Raw genomic sequence first — 26,464 nt, forward strand, 5'->3', positions numbered from 1 at the left:
TGTATTTTAAAATCACTTTTACCTACTAAATTGTATAATCTACAAATTTCTATCACAATGGGGATATTTCATTTCCCTTTCCCCAAAAATAATTGGTTTTATTATTAAGACTCCCCCCTTCGATCCATCCATTATTAAACAATTAGTGTTAAGGCTCCTAAATATAAATCCAAATACAGCACAAATTATCGGTATAAAGTAATATTAAATTTTACAATACGTTGTAACTTGTAAACAATTTACACATATTGTTTCTCAGATAGAAAGAGTAAGTGAAAATTATAATTAAAAAAAGTATAGATACTAAAATATTCAACATTCTATCAATAGAAAGGCATAAAAATTAATAATTACATAAAAAACAAAATTACGTAAACTAATTTTTCTTTATTTTAATGTAATAAATTATTTTGGGGCAAATTTAATGTTATTTATAAGCTGAACATTATGTAGATTGTTAAATTTTCCCCGAAGTTACACAAAAAAATAACTGAATTTGAACCTGAGTTGTGATTAAATTTTAAAGATCTGTGATGTTTTATGATTTTTTTAATTTAAGAAAAAACAAAAGCTAACAAAAATCAAACAAATTCTTTTTAAAGCAAAAAAAAGGAAAGATAGTAAATGAAACAGAAATTTTGGACGTTTGGTAATAATAATTTTAGTACTTTCATACATTATCTTATTATTATTTTTACTATTTATTACACTTGTTTAAAACAAATAATCTAATTACCAATTTCAACATGTATATATTTCATTCTCTGTACAATTTTATACTTCTTGGGAACCACACAAGCGGCAAGATACAATAATAATCAATTTCTAAAAAAAAAATTCCTTGAAACATGACAAATTTTGTAATATGAAAGTACTAAAAAAAAAAGAAAAATAAATAAATAAAAAAAATTAAAAAGATACATTTATTAACACAATAAAAATAATTTTTTTACAATACAAATTTATAATGTGAATTTTTACAAATATTTAAACAATCATAAATTGATTAATATATATAATATAAACAATTAGCTAGATTTCTTGTAATGTTTATTGAAAAGAATAAAATACTGAAAAATTTAAAGAAAAATGTAGTGTCGATAAACTTTTTATTAAAAAAAAAAAAAAAAAAATACATATAATTTTTACTCATCTGGGAAATTTATCAAAGAAGAAAATTTTATAATAATAAATAAATAATGTAAATAAATAATATAAATAATCAATAATTAAAAAATATATACAATAATATTTATAATATCCAATGCACAATAACACTGATGTTAATTTAAATATGATTATTTATTAATTAATTACCATTAATTAATCATCAATTAATTTAATTACAACAACAAACATAATATTAATTTACTATTATTCTTTTTTCTTTTTTTAAATATTATTCAAGTAGTCAAAAACTAAATAACTAACATGTTATTTAGTATGTATGTTTACTAAAAAACTAAACAGAAATCGGCTTCTATTTTTAATTTTACAAGTACATTAATTTTATATATATCTATATTCACACACAGCATTTTGTATATAATAAATTTTATTTTATTTCTAAATACTACAAAGCACAATAAAAATTATTATAATTTACAATTACATTATTTTAATGATTTTTATGAATTAAATTTACTTTATTACATATAAATATGTTAAAAAGGAAAGTCCTGTAATCAGCACAATAATAGGATTGCCTAGGCAATAGTTAGATTTGCTAAGCGTTACACTATAAAAGATTCAGAGGTAACTAATCATTTATGAATGATATTAATTTCTTTTAAACAACATGAAAAATTTACATATTGCTGCTTAATGCAAACTGCACCATGTCTAATTTCTTAATTGGCCAAAATTCTGCTGAATTTAGCCAATCAAAATACAAGCTTCCATTTTCTAAAATAACCATATCTTATTTATTAAAAAAAAAAAAAAAAAATGTTTAGTTAATTGATTGCAGTATAATAATCTGCATGTGTGGCAAAAGTTATATAAAAGTTTAAGTTAAAAAAAAATATATATATGGCTCTCCAAAGAAAAAATTACACTGTTGAATATGTCAGGTGTAAAACTTCAACTATTTTTAATAATAATAGTCTAATTAACAATAACAGCCGGGATATATTTATGGATAGGTTTACACAAAAGCAGTACGTTAAATAGTAAGAAAATGTATAATAAAATCGATTTCTGTTGTTAAAAAAAATGCAAGCAGTCGACCTTACCATAAACTAAACACATCACTGTAATTCGATTAAGAAAGCATTACGTATTATTCATATTGCCTAAAAAGAAAAATTTCAAAATATATTAGTACCTTTTAACTTTTGACTAATAGTACTGATAGACAATCCTATAATGAAACATTACCAGGAATTGCCGATAACATACCTATTTTAATACAAAATTTTCATTACAAATATATTTAAATAACTTGTTCCCTTCATTAAATGTTATACATTTTTTTCATTTAATGTTTTTACTTTAAATTATACAAAAAAATAATTTATAAATTTAGTCAAATACAAACAACGAAAAACATGTATTTATTAATCTCATGTTAAATTGAAATCGATGAACGCATATTATAATATTAAAGTATGAAGCTTCAAACTTTAAAAATATGATTTAACTTTTACCTTTTCATTTTAATAGAAAAAAAAAAACGAAAATGAAAGTAAAAATATTTTGGTAAGAATGACTAGTATACATTATGGTACATTATATACAGATAACAGATAAATAACAAAACTAAATTTTAATAAAAATATTTATTGAACAGATAGATATGTTATTTTTTATTATTCAAAATATTAACTAATAAAAAAAATCAGATAAATAAAAAAAAATTATTTAAAAAAAATTGTCATACATACACTTATCTTATTGAAGTGAAAGCAATTCCTTTAACTTATAATTTATTAACTACCAAAACTTATCTGAAAATCAACTGAAATTCTGTCTTTTTTCTATATTAGTGTAAAAATAGTTATACAATGGATCTATTTATTTTTTGTAAAATTATAAGACTGAATTTGTAAGACTAATTACTTACATTTGCATTTTTTCAAATACATTATGTTCATGAATTCCACAATTCATAATTTTCCAGTCATGCCTATGACAATAAAAATGATAAATTTATGATTGTTCTTTTCATACCATTTAATAATGAAAATAATTTTCTGCTCCTGTTTTCTATTTAATTGAAAGAAAAACCATACACAATTTTCTATACATAAAAATAGAAGGAATTTTTATTAATATTTATTTTATTTTAGGAATGAATATTTATTTTGGGTAGAGGATGTTAAATTAAAATGAAAATAGTAAAAGAGTTGGGTGGGGAAGGGTAGCCTTCTTCCAGGGGAGAGGCTTCACGGCAACCAGAAGAGGAAGTCGTGTTGTCTCAATGAACCTGGAGGGACCCCGTTGGGAAGTCCCAATACAAGATGAAGAAAGCAGACAAGTCAGGGCGGGTGGCTAGTCAAGGCAACGTCTTATAGGTGGTTACCGGCTTACCCCTGATTGATTAAAAAAAAAAAAAAAAAAAAAAAAAATAGTAAAAGAAATCTTCATAAAAGCAGCAGAGTTCTATACTGGCTCATAGACAAGAAAACAATTAAGAAAATAATGGTTAAAAATTTGAAGAGCAACAGTACTTTGAAGAAAAAAATACTGTTCAAAATGTTTTTAAATAAAAATAAAATTAATGTTTAAATATAAATAAAACTAATAATTCGGTATAAAATATAATACATTAAACATTCCTGTGTTTGTATTGCTGTAAAAGTGATGCAAACACAGCACGGGTGAGTAAAAAGTCTAAGAAGAGCACACTTATGCAGTAGTTTATTAATACTGAAAACAGATTTAATATGACATAGATGCAAAATGTAAATTTTTAACTGAAAATTAAGTTTTAATTAATGTATGGAACAGCTGAAAGATTTACAAGGAACAAACATCACATGAAAACAGTCTATGAGATTTTTACCGCCTTAAGTTCAATAATACAGTTAAAAGAATTGCTTATATTATACAATTTTACAAACAACCAGTACAGAACCCGATTTTTAAGTATAAAAAACAAAATTATGAATAAATATTAAAAAAATAAATAAATAAAAGAGGAAATGTCTAAATGTTCAAGAAATAGGAATGTTTTATAATTATATAATATACGTTAATAGAAACTGATAAATAAAGGGAATCACAAAATAAAATACTAAGAAAAGGGGGGAAAAAAAAAAAAATAATAAATTTTAATATAAACAACAAATATACATATGCTTTTTAAGGTTACTAATGTAAAATTAATTATTAAAATACTATACCTAAATTACTGAAAATGTTTAATAAATAATATTACAGAATAAAAATACACAGTAATAGTTAAAATTATTAAAAATTATCAATTTAAATTTATAATTTAATTTTAAACTAAAATCTTCAGGTAACTGTAGACTATGAATAAATTTGAAAAACTAATACACATTATGAAAACCGATAATCTCTTTATGATTTATGTAATATGAAAATACCTGTAATCAAAATCCACCAAACATCCACAATAAAAAAAACTATTTGTTAAAAATATTCTAACAATTATAAATAGTTTTATTTAGTTCATTATATATATTACTTTCACTTCTATCAATGTAATGACAAAAATATTTTCAAATATTTTTATGATGTAATGATAATAAAATCTCATTTGTATTTCATTATTTCCTTTTTGTCTTAAAAAATATCTTACATACAAAGCAAATAATTTCACTATCTGTTACATAAAATGAGCTCCAGTAGTTTTCACTTACATCAACAAACATAACTTGAAAAAATATATATGTGAACAAAGGTATGTTTAAAAAAACCCATTGACATAAATAATGAGTGATTTTCAGTGTTATAATTAAAAAAAAAAGAAAAAAAGTGACTTGGTTAGATTTTAATCTAAGGTAAGTTTTATTTATCTGCTTTATTATATTGAGTTCCAAAAAATGATCAAGCTATAAATTTTATAGGCAAAAAATTAAATAAATCATAAAATCAGTCGTTACTTAATTTATTAAAAAAAAATAAACAGCATTATTTATTATTATAAATTATTATTATTATTATATTTTTCCTTCTGATTAATTACATATATTACCGACTGATTAGAAAAAAGCATCAAATTTAATTATATATTACATTTAATTAATATTATTATTACTGTACATAAAATACCAAATTTAACATATTTCATTCACTCAAAATACTTTACACACACACACACACACACACATACACACACACACACACACACAGAGGCATTTATGTAAAATTAGAATTTTCATTTTTACAGCTGAGAAAATATGCATATCTACTATTTTTTTATTATTTAACACAATAATAATGAACATAATTATATTTTATTTAAATAATATAACATTAATCTATATCAATTGACTTTATTATTCCTAACATTCTAATATAAATATTATAATTCTAAACAAGTTTTTGCTTCAATCTCTTAAAAATATAATTATGTATGCTTTTTCTTACAAAAAAAAAAACAGATTAAATAAATTAATGAAAGAAAAATTATAATATGAAATAAGCATTACTACATAAGAATTGAAGCAGGAAAATAACAGCGTTTCATTCTAATAATAAAGGGATAATAATATTTTGGCATAGATTGGTAATTAATTAATATTTATGACTTATAAATTACAATAATACACCAAAATTTTGGTAACTGTTAATTGTAGACAATATTATAACTTAATAATGAACAAAAATAAATAAAAACAAAAATATAATCATATAAATTGAAATTTTAAATTAATAATACAAATACTAACAAGATTTCTTTTAATTAAATGATGAAATGTCACAATATTTATTTCGTATGGAAAATAATTCGTTTATATATTCCGTAGAACATATAAATAAATAATTTTCAGTTCTATAGTAATGTGTAAGAGAGTAATTAAAGTGAAAAAAATACCTCTATCATATTATCAGATGTTCTTTTGATAACAATAAATGTTATCGCATAATTAACACGTAATCGAAAATCGACTGATCCTGACATATCTCGACCGCATCCGTTGTGTCTAACAGTTATGGTGAATCATCAATTGAAGTTTCAGTCGACCGATTCAATAATGAAACAGTCTTGGTTATTATTCGAGTAATTCTTTTAAAATTATCTCTTCACACAAATGCCCAGCATTCCAGGATTTTTACAACAAAATCTTTTTGTGGTGTTAAAGGATCATTACCGTACGTGTCACAGGGCTCCGTTCTACCTTGATTCAGATCACCGTCTAACCATAATCCAAATTTTCCGCTGAAAAAAAAAAAAAATCATCAAAATACATCAAAACAATGGGATTTTTAATTGATTTTGTACAGATATTAACCATGACAGTACTTCATTATTCTTACACTACAAACTATTGAGAATTTTTAATTTTCTCTGAAAATATTTTTCAATCCTCAATGTCTATTTCATCCCTTTCAAAGTCACCCCCTGTGATATTATGCACTTATGCCAAAATAGCTTCCAGTTTGAAAAACAGTAAACAGTTCAAAACAGTTCAAACTGTTTCAAACAGTTTGAAATACCTCTTTGGGTATCAGCTTGTGATTTGGCTTTTCTCATTTATTGTTGAAAAATTTTGTTCCTTGAGTCGTCTCCTTTTAAGATTACGATAAGAAGTCACAGAGAGTTGCGGTATCACAATGGTGTTATGTTATGTTATGATGTTATTGAATAAGTAAAGCGGTGTGCACCAGTGCATTGTCATGGTGTAAAACCCATCAGTTGTCTCTCCAAAGTTTGGGTTGTTTTCTCTGGATTGCCTCATGCAAATTGCGTAAAACTTCAAGGTAGTATTCCTTGTTGACTACATGACCTTGCGGTAGGAATTCACGATAATATTTTCTGTAGACTATGAATAAATTTGAAAAACTAATACACATTATGAAAACCGATCTCTTTATGATTTATGTAATATGAAAATACCTGTAATCAAAGTCCACCAAACGTCTACCATAAAAAACCATTTTGTTAAAAACATTCTAACAATTATGAATACTATTATTTATTTAATTACATATATACTACTTTCACTTATATCAAATTAATGACAAAAATATCAAAATCATTTGAGAAGGATATTTCTAATTCAACAATTCCATTTTAATTAAAGAAAACTGTTATTTGACCCTTACATTTGACCGGACCTGACATGCTTTTTTTTGGTTTTGGCTCCTCAGAAAATCTCCAATAGGATGACTGAGTCTTCATCTCAACAATGTAACAGCCACATTTTTTCACCAGTTATGATGAGTTTGAGCAAGTCTACGTCATCAGCAATGTCAGTAAGCATTTGTTCTACAATGGCGATTTTGTCGAAAATTTAGCAGTTTTGAAAAAAATTTGGTTGCCACCCGTTTTATGTTCAAAACACTAGTAAAAATCACTTCATGTGAGCCATATGAAATTCCTAATTCATCAGCAACCTTTCTAATGGTGATTCTACAATTAGCAAGAAACAATCTCTAATTTTTCAACATTTTCTACAATGATTGATGCGCTAGGACTTCCAAATCACACATCATATTCCATATCTTCTCATAGTTCCTGAAATTGTTTGTACCACTCATAAACTTGTGGTTCAAATATAGAAACTTCTAAATTTTAAATTATTCACTGCACTTAATTCCACATTTAAAGCAAAATTTCTGACAAATTTCGACATATCGCCAAACAGTAAATTTTGTCTTCTTTTTTCACTCGTCAAACAAACTAAGCACATTGCAGTTGGCTGGAAATTAAAATATACATCACTTGCAGTACTACCAACATACAGGAAAAAAAATCAACTCAATTTGCAATTAAAAAATGTTTGTTACATTATGGTTAGATCTCGTACAACAAAGCCTCTAAGACAGGTATCACTAATTTTGGACAGTTTCCAGACCAGCAACATGAGGTACTTTAATAAAACCTACCTGACAACGTATCAACATTTCTTATAATAGAAATGAAAAAATCAGAATTAAATTTAATTTTAATGCTGACCTTTTTGCTGCAGAAGGAGGTTTACGTCCAACTGGCATCTAGAGCTTATCGAACTTAAAATATTTATTTTATTTACCAATCAAGCAAAAATTTCATACCAACACCATAACAAATCTCAATCAACTATTTCTATAGAATAAAAATCTTCACCAATAAAATATTAACCTTTCAAAAATAAACTTCCAGTTTTTAAGTAATTTAATTATTTACCCATTTTAGTTTTAAAATTACCTAATTTTTGTCTTTTCAGATCCTTTCAAGCAATCAATTCAAAAATATCTGCCACCAATATTGTGCCCCCCTCCCGACCACATCCATCATGTAATAAAAAACTGTATAAGATTTGGTCATGTGCAAATTCATTTTAATATTTAAATTAAAAAATAATTTGAAATAAAGCCAACACAACATTTTCTGTATCTCTGAGGGCAGTAGTGTGAAGGTAACAACATATTTTCATAAAAAGCAAAAAAAATATTACTTTGATAAAAAAATAATAATAAATAATGCTTCAAAATCTGAAGCAATCTCTCTGTGGATTTCGTTATTAATAATTGAGTAAAATAACTTTCTTCGGAATCAAGATCTTAAAAAAAAAAATTGAAGGTAATTACCAAACACAACACTGAAAAGGCAAAATTTTTACTCCATTTCTAAAATATCTTTATCCCCAAATTTGACTTAATTAGATATTAAGCAATTTTTACGTAAAAACCAAACTTCGAAGAAGAAGATCATACATAATAGTACGGTATTACTGTGTAGCTAATTTACTTTTTTTAACTGATATTTAAAGGTTTCCTACATTCTCTTTTGTGATCTTGATGTTATAAATATCAGCAAAAGTGTTCACGAAAATTTTGTTTCATGAATACATGAAATCTATGGTAGGAACCCAAAAAATCTGTTAATAACTTGCAAATGTGTTGGCTACATATAAAAACATATATAATGCATTAGAGGATTAAAAAATTGTTGCACAATTTTTACAGTTAACCTACCACAGTGAATAAGTAATGAACTATTCAATCCGCTAGATACCTGAAAGTTACTACAGTCTGAAAAATAATCCTTTAAGGACCAAAATAGTTCCTCAGGCCCACATATTTAATTTAAAAATCTTCATGGTTACGAGACACAAGGTGATATCAGTTGAACAAATTGTGTTAACAACCAGGCAACTTATGATGATAATAACTGTTATAAAAATATTATTTACTGGCTTAAAAAACTTAGTGGTCATTTACTATTCCTAACACGTTTTTACTTTTCTCTGTTCCCAAAAATAAAACTCAACTTACAGGGATGATGGAGATAATTAGAAATAACAAACAGATGAAGGAAAAGTTGTAGATGACACTGAATGCTAAAAAAAATAAAGATAGATTCTGGGAAAAGGTTTGTGATTAAAAAAAAAAAGTAAAAAGTTAACTTACTCTCCAGCTCCTATTGATAACGACTCATTGTTTCCTTTAATGAAATACATATTTTCTCCAGTCCAGTTATATACTTGAAATTCAGGACTGAATCGGTAAAGTAGAGATTCGCCAGTACCATAAAAGTGATCACTAACTTTCAGCGCACATGATGTTAATCCTCCAAAAACCTGGAATTATTTTAAGTATTAGTAAATTTAAAAAAAATTGAAATTAAAGAAATACAATCAAATTTAAAAAAAATTATTTTAAAAGATATTAAAGAAGTTGGTAATCCCAACTGAAATAACTTTGAAAAAAATTGTGTACAGGTTGTAACAGTTGAAACAGGTTGTTCCACAAAGTTCATAGTTGTTATGTTTATAACCAAATTTAATACCCATGTGTTTCAAAATGAATATCAAGGTTTTAAAGCTATGTAATATTTCTCAACTTTCATGTACATTGATTAATTATACATGAAATGAAAGAGCAATTCAACTGTTTTAGCTGGGTGCAAGCTCATACAATGTTTCCTTTACCTTCCGCTTGAAAGAGCTAGTAGTAAAGATGGCAACCAACCCTCCCAACAGAAAGCGTTCTGTGTTTTGCAGTTTGCAAAGTGTGAATCTGTAATTACCGTTCCAATGTGATCCCTTAGTGACAATAACATTCTAGATGGTATAAACAATTTGAAACAACTGGCTGTATTTGTAAAGGGAAGAGTACAGGATGACTGAATGTGTCTGAAGACAATGTTGAACGTATAAGACAGTCTTTTGTGTGTAGTCCTAGGAAATCCATTAAGAAGCCTAGCTGCGAATTAGCAATTCCATTGACGTCTGTGTGAAGGATTTTAACAAAACAGTTACACTGTGTCCATATTGTTTACAGCTGTTAAAAACTTTAAAGCCTACAGATTATGGTTTGCATGCTAGCTTAGCAAATGAAATGATGCACCGTGATGATGAAGACTTTCTTTGTCGTGTTGTATTCAGTGATGAATCAACATTTCATGTTACTGTAAACGTAGACACTCATAATGTGCATAAAGGGAATCAGAAAATCCTCACAAAATACTGCAGAGTGAACGACACTCCCCAAAACTGAATGATTTTTGTGTTGTATCCCAAAGGCAAGTTTACAGGCTGTTTTTTTTTTTTGCGGAAGCAAGAGTATCTAGAATGAACTATCTTGATATGCTATATCTATAGTTCTTTCCTTCTCAAGTGCAATACATACCACAGAACTTTATTTGGCATCAAGATGGTGTGCCTCCTCGCTGGCATAATGCTCTATGTGATCAGTAAAATAAAATTCTACCCACAGCTGGATTGGTTGCTGGAAACCATATGACAGGACTTGTTTGTCAAGCCTTCCTCATTCACCCAATTTGACTCCATGTGATTTTTTTTTTCTTTGGGGCTTTATAAAGTCATCAAGTGCATATGCCACCATTACTGGCTGACCTACCTGACTTGAGACAGAGAAGAATTGAAGCGGCTGTCGCATCAGTTTCTCCAGACTTGCTGATTAAAGTAGGGTGAATTCTCCTATCAGCTGGGTGTGTGCCATGTGATAAATGGTGCTCAGATTGAACAGTTACAAAAAAACTGTTTAAGTTGCTCTTTCATTTCATGTATAATTATTACTGTAAGTAAAGCTTGAAAATATTACATAACTTTAAAATCTGATATTCATTTTAAAAAATATGGTACAGCTCCATTTTCATCACTTACAAAGTGCACTCATCAGTAAACAAAACTATAACACTGAGTCATCTCTGCTGTATTAATTAAATTATTCACACTTTCAGTGCAATAAAATTTATCAGCACTTTTTCAAACCAACCACTTCTACTGTAATGTTTCTGGTAAAGCTTTATACAAATTAAAGATTATAGTATAATTATTCATCGAAATCTCAGTGCAACCACCCATTTTTAGTAAAACTACATTTATTAGCAAGTAAAAGTCTATTAAAAATTGATTTTATTAATTATTTTTATTAATGTTTAGCAAGAAGGAATAATTAAAGAAGAATCTCCTCCAGTAATATATAAATATTTCATTCTCATGAGTTTTACACTTTTTATATATTTTTATGGAATGCTAAGCCACTACAGTCATTAAATTTTAGGAATAAGTATATTTTTCATTTAGACCAAGTAATGCTGTAATTTCTACTACAGGTATTCATTAAAATGTAACTTCATTTTGTACATCAGAAAGTTGTGAGAAATTATGATTAATTTAAGAGGGTAAACATTCTATTCTGAATTTGTGTATGTGACTACTAAAGGCATAAATCTATCTGGATTGGACTCTTAAAGTGATAAACAATATTATTGTACCATGTACTCTGCCTGCTGAAACCAAGCGGTGTCATTTAGTTAATGAGGATTCAGTTTATCAGAGAGAAATATCTGAATCATATCACTGTACTGTTATGAAATCACAGTAACCAAAGGCAGCCATCATCAACGGTTGTCGATAGAAGAGGATTCTACGTGGTGCAGCAGCAAACATTCCATTTGTTAACATAACCGTTTTTATGAAAGTGGATAACAGATACCTAAAAATTTTCAGAAAAGTTTTGTTTTTACCAGATTTTTTTTGACTACTGCAAACAACACTTTTACTGAAATTAGGTTTTTAATTCACAGATTACCTCAATCTTGTACAGGTGTTTAAATCTAGGGTCAATATTCTGCCCAAAGTGCAGTGAGACATAATACTTACATGTAGCTAAAAAGAACACTGCAGATGGTAGATACACGGGGAAGATATTTCACCTTTCAACAGTTCAACGTTTATGCAACACTGACACATTTATATTAATCATATCACAGATTTGAGAAAAGAGGGCCATCTTTCAAAAAAATGTTCATTTTTGTTTTAATTTAAAAAAATTAAACATTTCTTATCCTGATCATGAATTATGGATGATCTAATGCATAATATTTTCATAGTTTTATAGTCCATAAGAAAGATACAATGCCTATTTTCATCAATAATAACAATATTCTCAAATTCTACCACCATTTACATGATCCCTGGGCATAAGCTAGCAGCAGTGACAATAATTAATATCTGGCAAACAAGTGAGCATGGAATTAAATAATTAACCAGCAGACAGCAAAGGAAAGTTGAAACTTTACGTTAGAGAAATTTCCTGAGAAAAATCTTACTATATTTAAACAGGGTAAATAAATGTTCAAAGAAAGGTGAAAGTGTCAGCCTGGGATTTAGTTGTTTTTTTTAAAGTCGGGTAGACGAAATGATCAAAGTTTAAATGAAAGAGGCAGACAGAGCAGAATTAAAAGAAAATAACAAAAAAACCTTGAAAATGTGAAACAAAAGATTCTTGTGAATAAAAGTGTGAGAAAATACCTACTCCAATTCCTTTGGATGAAAAAATACAATTTCTCGATGTGACTGAAGGGATGGTTGAGACAGACAGTAATAAAGACAGCAGATATGCGAGGCTTTGAACCCATTATATTTTAAAAGTCAAACAAATAAGTAAATGATTAAGTAACTTTGTATGTAAAACAATTTTGTTCTTAAGTATAGTACTTCAATACATGAAAACACTTTTAAAGAAAAATTTCCTGGTTTATTATTTAAATTAATATATAAGGTAATATATAATTACAGTATAAATAACTTACATTTCCTTCGGTATCTTGGATGACTAACAATATGGGACTTTCAATACGATTCATTTTTCTATACATTGAATTTAACGAGAAACCATGCTGTGATGTACTAAACACTAACGTCCACAGATAACCTGGAACAAAAATTAATTACAAAAATGAAAACAGCTTCAGTAAAAATCTTACAATTAGTTTCCAACAATCAAAACTCCCACAATCCATCTCTTTGCCTCTTAATTTCATTTATATATAAACACATACATGCTGGAATGATCTGATTCTCTTCGTTATATCTAATTTATTAAACAGAAAGTAACGCTCAGTCTGAATTCTAAAATCAAATAAATCAACTGTTTCAAGTTGATTTTTTTTTCAAATTCTGATATTTGATATACTTTTATTTATGAAAATGTTACTTGTCTTAATATCAGTAAGTTATACTAAAAAAAAAAAATAATAAAAATAAATGTGCTTCTGGTTCAAATTTAACGAATTTAGGCCATTAATTGTACATGCTAAACAAAGATAAAAAATAATCTCAAAAACACTTATTTTCATTCTCAATCACCATTTTGTTTTAACAGGATTCCAGATTTTTGGCAAAGTTTCAATAGCATTCCATGGGCAGTGGTAATGGATTCGCTGAACGCTAAAGAACTCAGTGAGTACATTATCACTGTTCTCAATAACTACCTCCACAAACGATGGGAAAGAGCTGATATGAAAGAGGGACAGGTAGAATTTGGAATGTACAGGCATGTGCCACACAGTTCTGTGCTTAGCCCACAATTGTGGAACATTGTATCCGATGGCCTCCTGGTATTGGAGTTCCCAGTTCACCCAGGCGGTCGCCTCCACTGACCATCTGGTGCTCCTGGTAGCCGAACAGACAGAGGAAAAGGTTGAAGGTACAGCAAATGAGGCGGTCGATATGGTAAGAGGAACGAGGACTGAGTCTGGTCTCCCAGGAAACAACTGTGGTGGCGATGGTTGGTCACAGACGAATCAGGAGTAGGAAATAACGGTCAAGGATATAAGAATTCGCACGTTGAGGAATGTTAAATACTTCGGTGTGCAGTTGGACAAGTAAGGCCTCATTACTCATCATCTTAAGGAGGTGGCTGGCAAAGCAGGAAGGACCCTTGATGCTCTTACAAGACTAATAAGTAACAAGCAGGAACCCCGTGCCGGGAAAACAGCTCATACTCTTTGTGACCACCTCAGTTCTGCTATATGCAGTGCCGGTGTGATCGGTGGCGCTGGAGAGGGCGAGGAATGAGAGGCTGCTATCCTCAATCCAGAGGAGGGCAGTGATCAAGATGGCCTCTGTATATCGCACGATTTCAAGCGATGCAGTAGAGGTCATCGCCAGGGTCCCCTCGATTCATCTTAGGGCAACACAGCTAATGAGAAGGTACAAGGGGATGACTAAGGGTGAGGAGTGGGGAATGCTACTGGAGGAGTGTCAGACCAGGTGGGATGCCACCACTAAGGGCCCCTGGACGAAGAGACTAATCTCCAGGATTAAGCCGTGATTTCTGAGGGAGCATAGGGAGGTGGGTTACTATCTAACCCAGTTCCTCGCTGGCCACAGGCCCTTCATGGCTTACCTACATTGGTTCGGAAGAAGAGCCTCTCCAGAGTGTGCATATAGTACGCAAATAGACACAGCAGAGCACACGTTTTATAACTGTGATCGGTGGGATCACATCAGGTACACAGATGGGACTGGCGTGGTTCACCCCAGATAACATCGTGTGGTACATACTCCTAGGCAGGAGGGAATAGAATGCCATGGAGAAAATGGTTAGCAGAATTCTGAGCACAAAGGAAGGGGAGAGCAGACTTGGGGAGGCAGCTCTACAAGGCTAGGAACAGAACTTATTGACGAGGAATGCTTGCTGTAAGGAAGTAACAGCCATGTGATGTTTGATGATACCGCAATCGAGGGGATTTTTATTTATTTTATTCTATTTTTTTTTTTTTATTGTTCTGTTTTATAACAGAACAATGAGCACCCATATATGTGTGAGTAACGGAATGTTAAAATTTAAAAAGAAGGCTCAAAGCGTGGTGACGCGCAGGGCCAGGGAGGTAGTCTTTTTGTCTAGGGTATTCAGGTTTGCTCACATTCAAGAGTGGGGGGAGGTCACGACTCCCCGATGATTGCCATCATCAATGGCACCCTCAAGGTATGAGTGGGTCGCGAAGTGAAGTATGTCCAAAACGTACATCTGGAACTATTAGAGTAGGGATGGGATGAGTAGCTCCCTTAGCGGATGGGCAAATGGGCTATCCAGAAAAGGAAGTTGGTGTGTCCTAGTGAAGTTGGGGAGACCCGGTGGGAAAGCCCTAGAAAGGGGCTAGCTAGGATGGGCAGATACTGCCGCCACGACACTCCATGGTGATTGTGTTTTGCTTAACGGCAAGGACCGGTTGCCTTGGGGGTGTTTAAAAAAAAAGAGGATTCCAGATTAACATTGGTTTCCTAATAATAACCTACCATACGATGAAACCTATTTTCAACTGACACCAACCCACTTGCTCTGCCAAACCGCCTTTGACTGATGTTTCATGAAGAACTTATAGCTGAAATGGATTACTTGCTCCAAGGAGGTCCGCTAAGAGCAAGTACCTTGGCGGTTACATTGGCTTGTTTCTTGCCAGGATTGCTGTGCAGTTAGAAATCTAGCAGAAACCAATAAGTGTACTTACTACATTTACTCAGTCAACATCCAAAATATGCTTTATATTTCTTTTTTGTCTTAAGTTACTTGACTGGTTTTATGCAGCTCTCCAAGATTCCCTGTTTAGTGCCAGTCATTTCATTTCAGTATACTCCCTACATCCTACATCCCTAACAATTTGTTTTACTTATTCCAGATGTTGCCTGCTTGCACAATTTTTCCCATCTACCTCTCCCTCTAATATCAAAGCAACTATTACAGGATGTCCTGAAATAGTGGTTTATAAATCTGTCTTCTTTTAACTATATTTTTCCAAATGCTTCTTTCTTCATCAATTTGCCATAATACCTCTTCATTTATCACTTCATCCACCCATCTGATTTATAACATTCTGCTATAGTACAACATTTCAAAAGCTTCTATTTTTTCTTCTCAGGTACTTTGATCGTCCAAGTTTCACTTCCATATAAAGCTATGCTCCAAACATACACTTTCAAAAAAGTTTTCCTGACATTTAAATTAATTTCTGATGTAAGAAAATTATATTTCTATTGAATGTTCATTTTGCCTGTGCTAATTGGCATTTTATATTGCTCCTGCTTCATCCATCTTTACTAATTCTACTTCCTAAATAATAAAATTCTTCTACCTCCATAATCTTTTCTCTTTCTGTTTTTATATTCAGTAGTCCATTTACATTATTTCTACTATATTTTGTTACTTTTGTTTTGTTCTTGTTTATTTTCATGCAGTAGTTCTTGTGTAGAACTTCATCCATGCAATTCACTGTTTCTTCTAAATCTTTTTTACTCTGAGCTGGAAATAATATATCATCAGAAAATTGTAGCATCTTTATTTTTTCACCTTGAACTGTTACTCCAGATTTAAATTGTGTTCTTAAATTATTAAAGTTAATATCCTTTAATAGTACGTAGCATAGAAAAAATTCATCACTGATCCTGTAGCAATCAATGTTATATGTTATTAAAAATAATTTTTATTGAACTCACTTCAGTACTTATAGATATAAATGCAAACACAGTTAAAATGAGAAAGTAATAAAAGAAAGAATTAAATAAGTTAAAAATTTTTTACAACCCTAAAATTGCTAATTATGGAGGAACTGGTGTAAACACCACAGCTGTAAAAAATTTCAGGCAATTAAAGTAGAACAAAAAAATGAAAGGATGTAACATTTTAAAAGAAAGAATTGTAATCACAGCAAGAAAAGGTAGAAAAACGTGTTTCAGACAAAAAATAATAAAAACACCAACTGATGAGCAAGAGCTGTAGCGTACCACAGGAATTATGCAGGAGACAATGAAATTCAAGGCTGATGATTTTATATATATATATATATATATATATATACATGTTAGTCACAATTAGTATTTCAGATATTATCTATACGCAAGAAATTTAATGTTGTACCAATTAAAGGGGCAGCGGGTGCTATTTCCTTCAGCAGTAAATACTTGTACTAGATCTAATATAGCAGAATTAAGTTATACTAAATGGAAGCCATCAAATCAGGAAATTGGTCAAATATGTACACCAGTTACTAATATAATAAAAATTATAATAAATATACATTTATTTAACTGTGATGAAATGTAGTTTTATATAAGTAGTATGTAAAAGATTACAAATTATCTTTAGATGCACAATCTAGATGTATAAAACTAGATATAATTACATTAATAGTAGTATGAATTCAACCAATCTAACAGCTTAAATCCTTTAATAACACACCATCAAAAGCAGAAGAAAGGTCTTATTTTGCCTACCAAGTAAATCAATCAATTTTCGTTTTCTTATATTTAAATAATGCAATTTAATATTTAATCTACATAGCAATAGAATGACATTGATTACATTTATATTTGAGAAGTACCAGCAAGGATGATTTTGCTGGCAAATGATTTTTTCACATAAATCTGGAGAAAAATGGCGTTATACAAATAAAATTATATTTTAAGCATTGTATTTCTGATTAGCTATTCAAAGTTTTAATTTTTCACAGACTCACTGGTTGCTGCTATACAAAAATTAGAGATAAACAATTCAATTTTTTTTTTTGTTTATCTTTAAAAATGACAAACCCAGTCCAACAATTGCTTACACAGCAACAAAACTCCAACAAACATAGAGGGTACATAATTAGGCACTCGTTGCAAAGATATACACCATATTTCTGTTATAAACTACCAAGATAAAATAAAATATTCTATTCTAATAATTTCACAATGTAAATAATTATTTACTATTTCAAAGTACTCTCAACATAAAATTTGTGGGAATGGATCGAGCTAGAATCACATTATAATGAAAAAATTAGTAATAGCCAATGGCAAAAGTGTTTGTGCTTCCTGATACAAAGCAATTTACCTAGAAAATACAGATTCATGATTTACCCAATTATAAGTGATGTTATAGGAAAATAAATTAATATTGATCAAAATATTCTGTATTAAAAAATTGAAATAATAAATTTTGCATTAACTAATAATTAATGGAATAATACATTTTAAATTAATTTTAAAACATTTAAATTAAGAGTGCTTTGTTTAGCATTTCTTGAAGTCACCTTTCCACAAAGGTCATTGGCATAAGCTCACTTGCCACTGGCAATGAGGTAAAATACTATATACTGCCATTAAATTTAAACCCAACTAATCTTGAATGATCACTCCAATTATTAGATCAGTACCCGCCTTCCCATTCCCCAAAATATTTACAATTTTTCTTCCCTGTTATGACTGATGTAACCTTGAAATTATCTATCTCTAAGTATATATTACTTCAAACTAGAATCTACTCTATGCGTTTTAATAACCATGGTATATATATTGTACATTCTATATGAAGTCGACTGCGGTTTGTTGTATCAACATATTATTAAAATAAATACAATTATTTACCTTCAGCTCTTGCAGGAAGATGCCTGCACAGTTGTTTTCTATGTTCTTCTGTAAGAATTTCTGTAACTCCAACAAGGTCTGGTAAACAAAAATCTTGGTCTAAAGATGCAGCACTGCTTGAGTATAGTGCTCTTCGTAGCTCTTCACTCATAGACAAAACCTGAAAAATTAAATTAAGAAATAAATAAAAAGTTATTAATTAAGGTTTAAATAATAACATACAAAGATGTTAACTCTATTTTACTTCAATTTCTAAACTAAAAATGTGTTAATAAAACCAGTGATTAAGAAGCTACATAGTAATTTTTATTTAACAATAATGCTCCACAGTATATGGCTTGAGAGAGTATAACAAATGATTAACTTCTAAGAACTGTTAGAAATTGTCAAAATAAATTATTTTCATTTGCCAGTGACAAAAATCTTTTGGCAGAAAAAAAATTAATTAACTTTTCTAAATGGCACAGATTTATTGGTACGAGAGAATTTCAATTTGAAAATAAATTAAAGAGTAAAACAAAAGTAATGAAATGTTATAGAAAGGACAATTAAGTGAATAAAGAGTAGAGATCTTTAATATTTGTTTGATGAGCAGGAGAATTTTCAAAATTAGTTTGGTAAATAAGATAAGAAATGAAGAAAATAGTTGAGGAGAGAAGTTTGTTACACAATCTTATACAGAAACATACTTTATTTGATTGGTCATATTTTTGCCAGCAATATAGTAATTAAAATGAGGTTAAATGATTAGCACAGAACAGAGTGGAGAACAGCATTCAGGTCAAAAAACTGATGCCTTCAAAAAAATACATATATACAAGTAGAGAAAATTATTTAAGCTCATTTTGAAAGGAAAATATAGAGAAGATAAGGCAGCTCTTCTGGATATAGGAAATATGTTGGATAAATGATTGGGAAAGTAATGACAAAACTATATACTCAAGGGGAGAATCGCTAAAATTGTAGTAAACTCAAATAATGGAGGTGGAACAGTAAGAAGAAATTATTTTTAATAAATAATTATTTTAAGAGACCTAATCTGTTGTAACAGTTATAAAGATTATTTAATTTTTATAATTCCTAACCTGAAGAATGGAGAGACAAGATGATGCATATTACAAGGACTTGGTAATATACATTATCTTAATAATACCAAAAATAAATATGCTAAGAGATTTTTTTTCTTATAACATTTTGTTTTGGCATAATCACATCTAATGTTTCATTCACTTTTTATTGCGAATTGTTTTTATTTTAAATTTGTAAAAACATAGAAAAATTACATTTATTTTCTTGATTAAATCTTATTTTGCAAATCAATTTAGCATGGTGTTATATATTCAACTGGTCTATAAATACACAAATTATTATACTTTTTGAAAATTTAATAAAAAATATCACACCACTGGGCACTATCAATATCTGAGTGCCTAATTAGGTAGTCCACCATCTTAATTGTGAACTGTTAATTTATTGTAATTTTAACTGATTAATTGAATGATGTAATCAAAAAAATTGTTTAAATCATAATGTGTAACTCATATATATATATATATATATATATATATATATATATATATATATTTGTTTTTATTTTTATTACATATAAATAAATAAAAATGTCTATTTTTGACTAAAATAAGAAGATAATAATAATAAAAGATAAACTAAGATTAATATACCCATATCATGTTGATTAATAACACTGATAACATAAATTGTTATAAATGTAAGTAAATGCGATATCTAAACTGCCATTAAAGATTCATTAGGTCAATATTTATAAAATTCCATTTAACAGATAAAAACAATCAATTTGTTTTCTAAGAATTTTTAATCTATTAACTTTCTTTATCTAACAGCCAACAGCCACTTTAACTACATCCATTCTGGGAAAAAAAATTATTAAATAATATTAAATACAGAATAATTTTTTTTACCATGTGAATAAGTTAATTTACTTTTTTGCAAATATTATGACAGGATCCTAAAAATAAAATAACAGCTATAGAAAATGATGCAATTTTTAATTCTTTTACTGTTTGTCATAACAATAAAATATGCATGGGAGGGGGAGTTAATATGCAGCTGTCTCACTTTAATGAGTATACACCTATATCACAAACATGGATCACCAGTTCAGAATTAAAATCCAACAACAAAATGTTGGCCATGGATAGTACTGAGCAGCCGTTAGCATCCAAGGCTTCAAATTATCAACTTTCTGTACGTAAGGCTAAAACATTAAACCATCTGCATCATTCCAACACATAAAACAACAATTTATCAAGAAAACTAAAAAACTTCTGAATAATACCAAAATTTAAAAAAGCCCTGTGTAAGAAGATAAAGGTAACCTCTTTCAACCTTGTACAACCTGACATTTCAGCAACACCTAGATAATTTCATGGCATAGGAGCCTGGAGACTAAAGAATGTAATGATAAAATTCCAATGGATGAAGCTGAATGTAACAAACTGTAATTAAAGAATGCTATGCAAAATATCATACATGTTTGCTTTCATTAAAAATTAATGACCAACTGTAACAACCTATATTACTACTTAAAGTTCATAAATTACACTTCAGGGAATTTTTAATGATCACTAAACACTTTTCGTTATCTATTCATTGTGATTTTCACAAAGCCTTAAAGGAAAATTATGATTGTTTTATTCCATGGCATTAAGGAACAACTTTTTCTCTTTAACCAATACAGCATGCTTAACAAAAGAGAACAAATAATTTTTATACAATTACATTTTATCTTGTTCATTTTAATCTACCAGGTAAAAAGGGTTTCAACATATTTGATAATGATGATTTAATTTTTTCTCAATAACTAACAATGCTAGCCACAAGTGAATTGTACCATTTTATAGGTCTTTTCAAGAAGAAAGTTCTTTTTTTTTTACAAAATTTAGATTAGAGGAAATTTTAAAGCTTTAATTTGACGCTAAGATAAAATAAACAATGGACACCTTATGCAGACTGCTTAACTTACAGTACTGATGCCCTCATATTATTCTACTCCCACTATAAATTAAATCCATATTGAGGATATGGATTAACAGTATTTTTCAATACTATGAATTTAAAAATAGTATTTATTACTTTTATACAATAAATATATCTTTACAATGTAAAGATACATTAAAAATTCCTGATTATTAAAAACCAATATTTTTAACTTCTGGAATATACTACAATAGTACAATTTCATAGGCGAATTGAAAAATCAGGCTTACTGCAATGTACCCAGTTAATTGGAAAAATAAGTATTATATATTTGTATTTTTGATTATAATTATAAATATAATATAACCAAACTTAACCTATACTCATTACCTGAGTAGGTTAAGTTAAGTTTGGTTAACAGCATGCTTAACAAAAGAGAACAAATAATTTTTATACAATTACATTTTATCTTGTTCATTTTAATCTACCAGGTAAAAAGGGTTTCAACATATTTGATAATGATGATTTAATTTTTTCTCAATAACTAACAATGCTAGCCACAAGTGAATTGTACCATTTTATAGGTCTTTTCAAGAAGAAAGTTCTTTTTTTTTTACAAAATTTAGATTAGAGGAAATTTTAAAGCTTTAATTTGACGCTAAGATAAAATAAACAATGGACACCTTATGCAGACTGCTTAACTTACAGTACTGATGCCCTCATATTATTCTACTCCCACTATAAATTAAATCCATATTGAGGATATGGATTAACAGTATTTTTCAATACTATGAATTTAAAAATAGTATTTATTACTTTTATACAATAAATATATCTTTACAATGTAAAGATACATTAAAAATTCCTGATTATTAAAAACCAATATTTTTAACTTCTGGAATATACTACAATAGTACAATTTCATAGGCGAATTGAAAAATCAGGCTTACTGCAATGTACCCAGTTAATTGGAAAAATAAGTATTATATATTTGTATTTTTGATTATAATTATAAATATAATATAACCAAACTTAACCTATACTCATTACCTGAGTAGGTTAAGTTAAGTTTGGTTAGATTATATTTATAATTTCCAATCAGCTGGGTGCACTGCAATATGCCTGATTTTTTAATTTACCTATGACATATATATAATTTTTAGCTACATGTAAATGCAGCTTTCTGCTATTACAGTTATTCTTTATGAGAAATTAATTTTTTAGCATATGAGAATGCCAGCCTTAACCAATATTTACACTAAGAACATTCGAGAGAAAAGGCCTAAGTCCTTAAAGATAGTTACTAACGATCCAATAATCAATCATAGAAAAAGAGATACTAAAAAAAATTAGACATTAAACAGAATAAAATTTGTGTAGGTCCATAGAACTATACTAAATGAATGCAAGCTGTAATATGTAGAGTCAAAAATAAATGAAAAATTAACAAATTATAATTAGTAGATCTGATATTACAAAGCATTTAAACTACTTTCAATTGAAGAATTATCTATTTATTTATAGATATAATTTAATTGTCTTTTTATAAATTAAGATAAAACAAAAGTAATTTAACTAACATTATGTTATGCTATAAGAGATATATTGATTAAGGAGAAAAATGGTTTATGCCACTGAAAGAGGTTCTATCAAACAATAGAACTTTAAAGATTAAAAAACATAAATCACTATTAAGTAACAACTGGTTAGAATCATTAAAAAAAAAAAATGCAAGGATCAAGTTTCTTAACAATCATTACCTCCTCACAAAAAAAAAAATGAAAAACTGGAATCTTATGAGTTTACTTAACACATCAGAATAAAAACAAATAACACTTGTCTCCTTCGATTAAATAATTACACAATAATAAAATTGTGTAAATCAGAATGATAATTTTTACTGCAGAAACACTCAATATTAAAAATAATAAAAATTTAATGATTTCATAACGGCAGGGTAAAATAAACTGAAAACAATGAAACATTTCTAGATGGCATTTATTACCTTGATATGCTCTAAACATTACAGAATACAGGGTTAATGTATAAATGGTAAATTATCTACTTTATTTATCATAGTTCTTAAATAACAATAGCTAATCGTTCATTAAGCTACACAAATCACTTTCAACAGACATTTAGAACTACTACTACACACTGTTATTAGAAACTGGTGCAATGATAAGTATTAAATTCACTAAGGCTTCTAGATCAGTCAGTGATGGGTTAAATTCTTCACACAGGTCTTGCAACTAAGTTATCGCATCATCTTCTACCATTAAAATTCATGCAGAGATATATCAGAGGTTTGTAAATTACAAAATTTCATATTAGTGAAATTATAAGAATAACATAGAACAGAAAGGAGAATAGCATCAAAATCAATCAAATGAATGATAATAATATAAAAAGAAATAACATTCCCGTTTAACAATTCAGTACTTGCACATTAAAAGACCTGCTAGCTGATTTTTATGATTTACAAGAATATTTCCTTTCGATAATAAATGAAAATGCAGAACATTAATTGTTTCATTTCCTGCAACTTGATTAACTATTTTTTATATTACTATTAAAATAAATTATTAATATTTCAATCGATAAAATCAAATTATAAATACAATAATAAAATTCAATGCAATTCATTGTTATACAAATACTATCATATAATGTAAAGATATATATAAATTGAAAAATCAATTGGCACTGCTATTAACACCAATAGTTCAGTTGGTAAAAATAACCTATGTTATTAATTACAGTTGTCATCAAAGACTTTTGAACATATTTCTGCAATAATGAAAAACGAAGCTCTTTCATATTGAGGGGCATCGCTAGCGCCCCTCTGGAAAGTATAGCAACTTGACAAAACTACTCCCACATTCTTTAAAATAGGGTTTCTCAACACCTTCCACACCTTCAAATTCATTTTCTTAAATAAATAAGAATGATGAGATTGTGTTTAAGAATACCGAATAAAAATGTAATCTTATGCGCAAAACAGTTTTTTGATTACCATTCTTGGTTTTTTTATTGGAGCACATCAAAGCCCCGCAGTAATTACCATAAAAATATTCAAACTTCATAAGTGGTCCAATCGAGATCAGCCGATAGTGATCGATCAAGAAAGAGTCAACCAATTTACTTCAAATTTTAACATGCAAATCTAAATTTCAATAAAACTGATGTAGTAGTTTGAAGACTTAGAGCCTCAAAATCCCATCAAGTATTTTTCAAGATTTATTTAATATTTATATTGAACACTGTTCACACATACAATCATGCTTTTTCAAAACAGAAATTTATCTCTGAATTTATTTTCAAAATAAGTGATCATTTTTTTTTTTACAAAAACGATTATTTAGAAGCAAGTATGATATATGACTTTATGGTCCACACTACTTTGTGGATTAAACTTTCATTCGATAATTTGCCTACTACATAAAGTTTCTTTTTCATTTCAATATATTTTTATTAATTCTACATGAAACTATGAACAATTCCATCTTCAACTTCATGCAAAAAATGAAATCAAAACATATCCCGTCAAGTATTTTTCATTATTTATTTATATTTAATATTTTTATTGAACATTGTTCATGCATACAACCACGCTTTTTTCAAAACATTGTCTCTAAATTTTCAAAATTAATAATCACTCTTTTTTTTACAAAAAAAAGTTATTTAGGAGAAAGTATGACTTTCTCTCTACATGGAACTCTATGGACAATTCCATCTATACAAAAAATGAAATTAAAGCATATTCTCTCAATCTTAAACTTTTATTCGATCATTTTTCTACTAGATGTAGTTTTTTTAAATTTTAATATAATTATGTTTTTCTACATACAATTTTATGACTAAACGTATTTATGTAGCGCTAATGTGTTTTGCAAACCATTTATATACTAGATCTCAATGAAAGAGATGTGGTAAATAAAATATATCACAACTTATTTTCAAATAGTATTTTTGGTACTTACGTATTAACACCACCGCAGCTACAGCTTTATTTAAAAACAATGTAGTCAATCGGATTTCAGTGGAAAATGGGCCGATATAGAGTTTAACATAGATTCAAAATAGTCTCTTTATTAATTTTAATAAATGGCTATTTATATTTATTTATTTTATTAACCAAACTTAACCTACGCTCGCTAACTTTGACTAATTAACAGGAGTGTTTTGATTTTTTTAATAATAAATAAGTGCAATAATTACTGAATTTATTAAATAAATACTCAAAAAATTACGGTGTTAATTAGTCAAGGTTAGCGAGCGAAGCGAGCGTAGGTTATGTTTGGTTAAATTATATTTATAAAATAAATAAATATAAATAACCATTTATTATAATTAATAAAGAGACTGTTCATTTTCCACCGAAATCCGATTGACTACTTTGTTTTTAAATAAAGATGTAGCTGCGGTGGCGTTAATACGTAAGTACCGTATTTTTAATAGTGTTTTGTATCTTACTGAATTCATCTTGTAAATGTTGTTGTAGGATAAGAACAATGTCTCATATTGAAATGGGGTTCCTATAGAAAAAAATGGAAACGACCAAGTAACCACCTGCATCGTTACTTGATTTATTTTCAATCGAAAACACACGGGACTTTGACCATACTTAACCGGTTTTGAACTATTTGTGTTACTATTAGTGCTATAGCTGTATAAATGTCTATCTTATTTAGGGTCCAATTATACAAATCCTATACACATCTAGTATT

General features: G+C 28.4%; 1 protein-coding gene across 6 annotated transcripts in view; it reads right to left on the bottom strand.

Annotated features, from left to right (window-relative positions):
• Positions 1 to 1,934: 1,934 nt before the first annotated feature.
• Positions 1,935 to 26,464, bottom strand: part of mtd (TLD domain-containing protein mustard) — an 837,104-nt gene continuing 812,574 nt past the window's right edge. For all 6 annotated transcript variants that reach the window (XM_075380551.1, XM_075380554.1, XM_075380552.1 and 3 more), the window contains 5 exons: positions 18,777 to 18,936; positions 13,181 to 13,302; positions 9,529 to 9,698; positions 6,008 to 6,352; positions 1,935 to 3,533 (listed from right to left, as the gene is read on the bottom strand). In XM_075380551.1, coding sequence (XP_075236666.1) covers positions 6,217 to 6,352; positions 9,529 to 9,698; positions 13,181 to 13,302; positions 18,777 to 18,936 — 588 coding nt within the window. In that variant the 3' untranslated portion in view covers positions 1,935 to 3,533; positions 6,008 to 6,216. The remainder of the gene's footprint in view (positions 3,534 to 6,007; positions 6,353 to 9,528; positions 9,699 to 13,180; positions 13,303 to 18,776; positions 18,937 to 26,464) is intronic.

Source organism: Lycorma delicatula, chromosome 12, assembly GCF_047948215.1.
Source record: "Lycorma delicatula isolate Av1 chromosome 12, ASM4794821v1, whole genome shotgun sequence".
NCBI classification, from domain to species: Eukaryota; Metazoa; Arthropoda; class Insecta; order Hemiptera; family Fulgoridae; genus Lycorma; species Lycorma delicatula.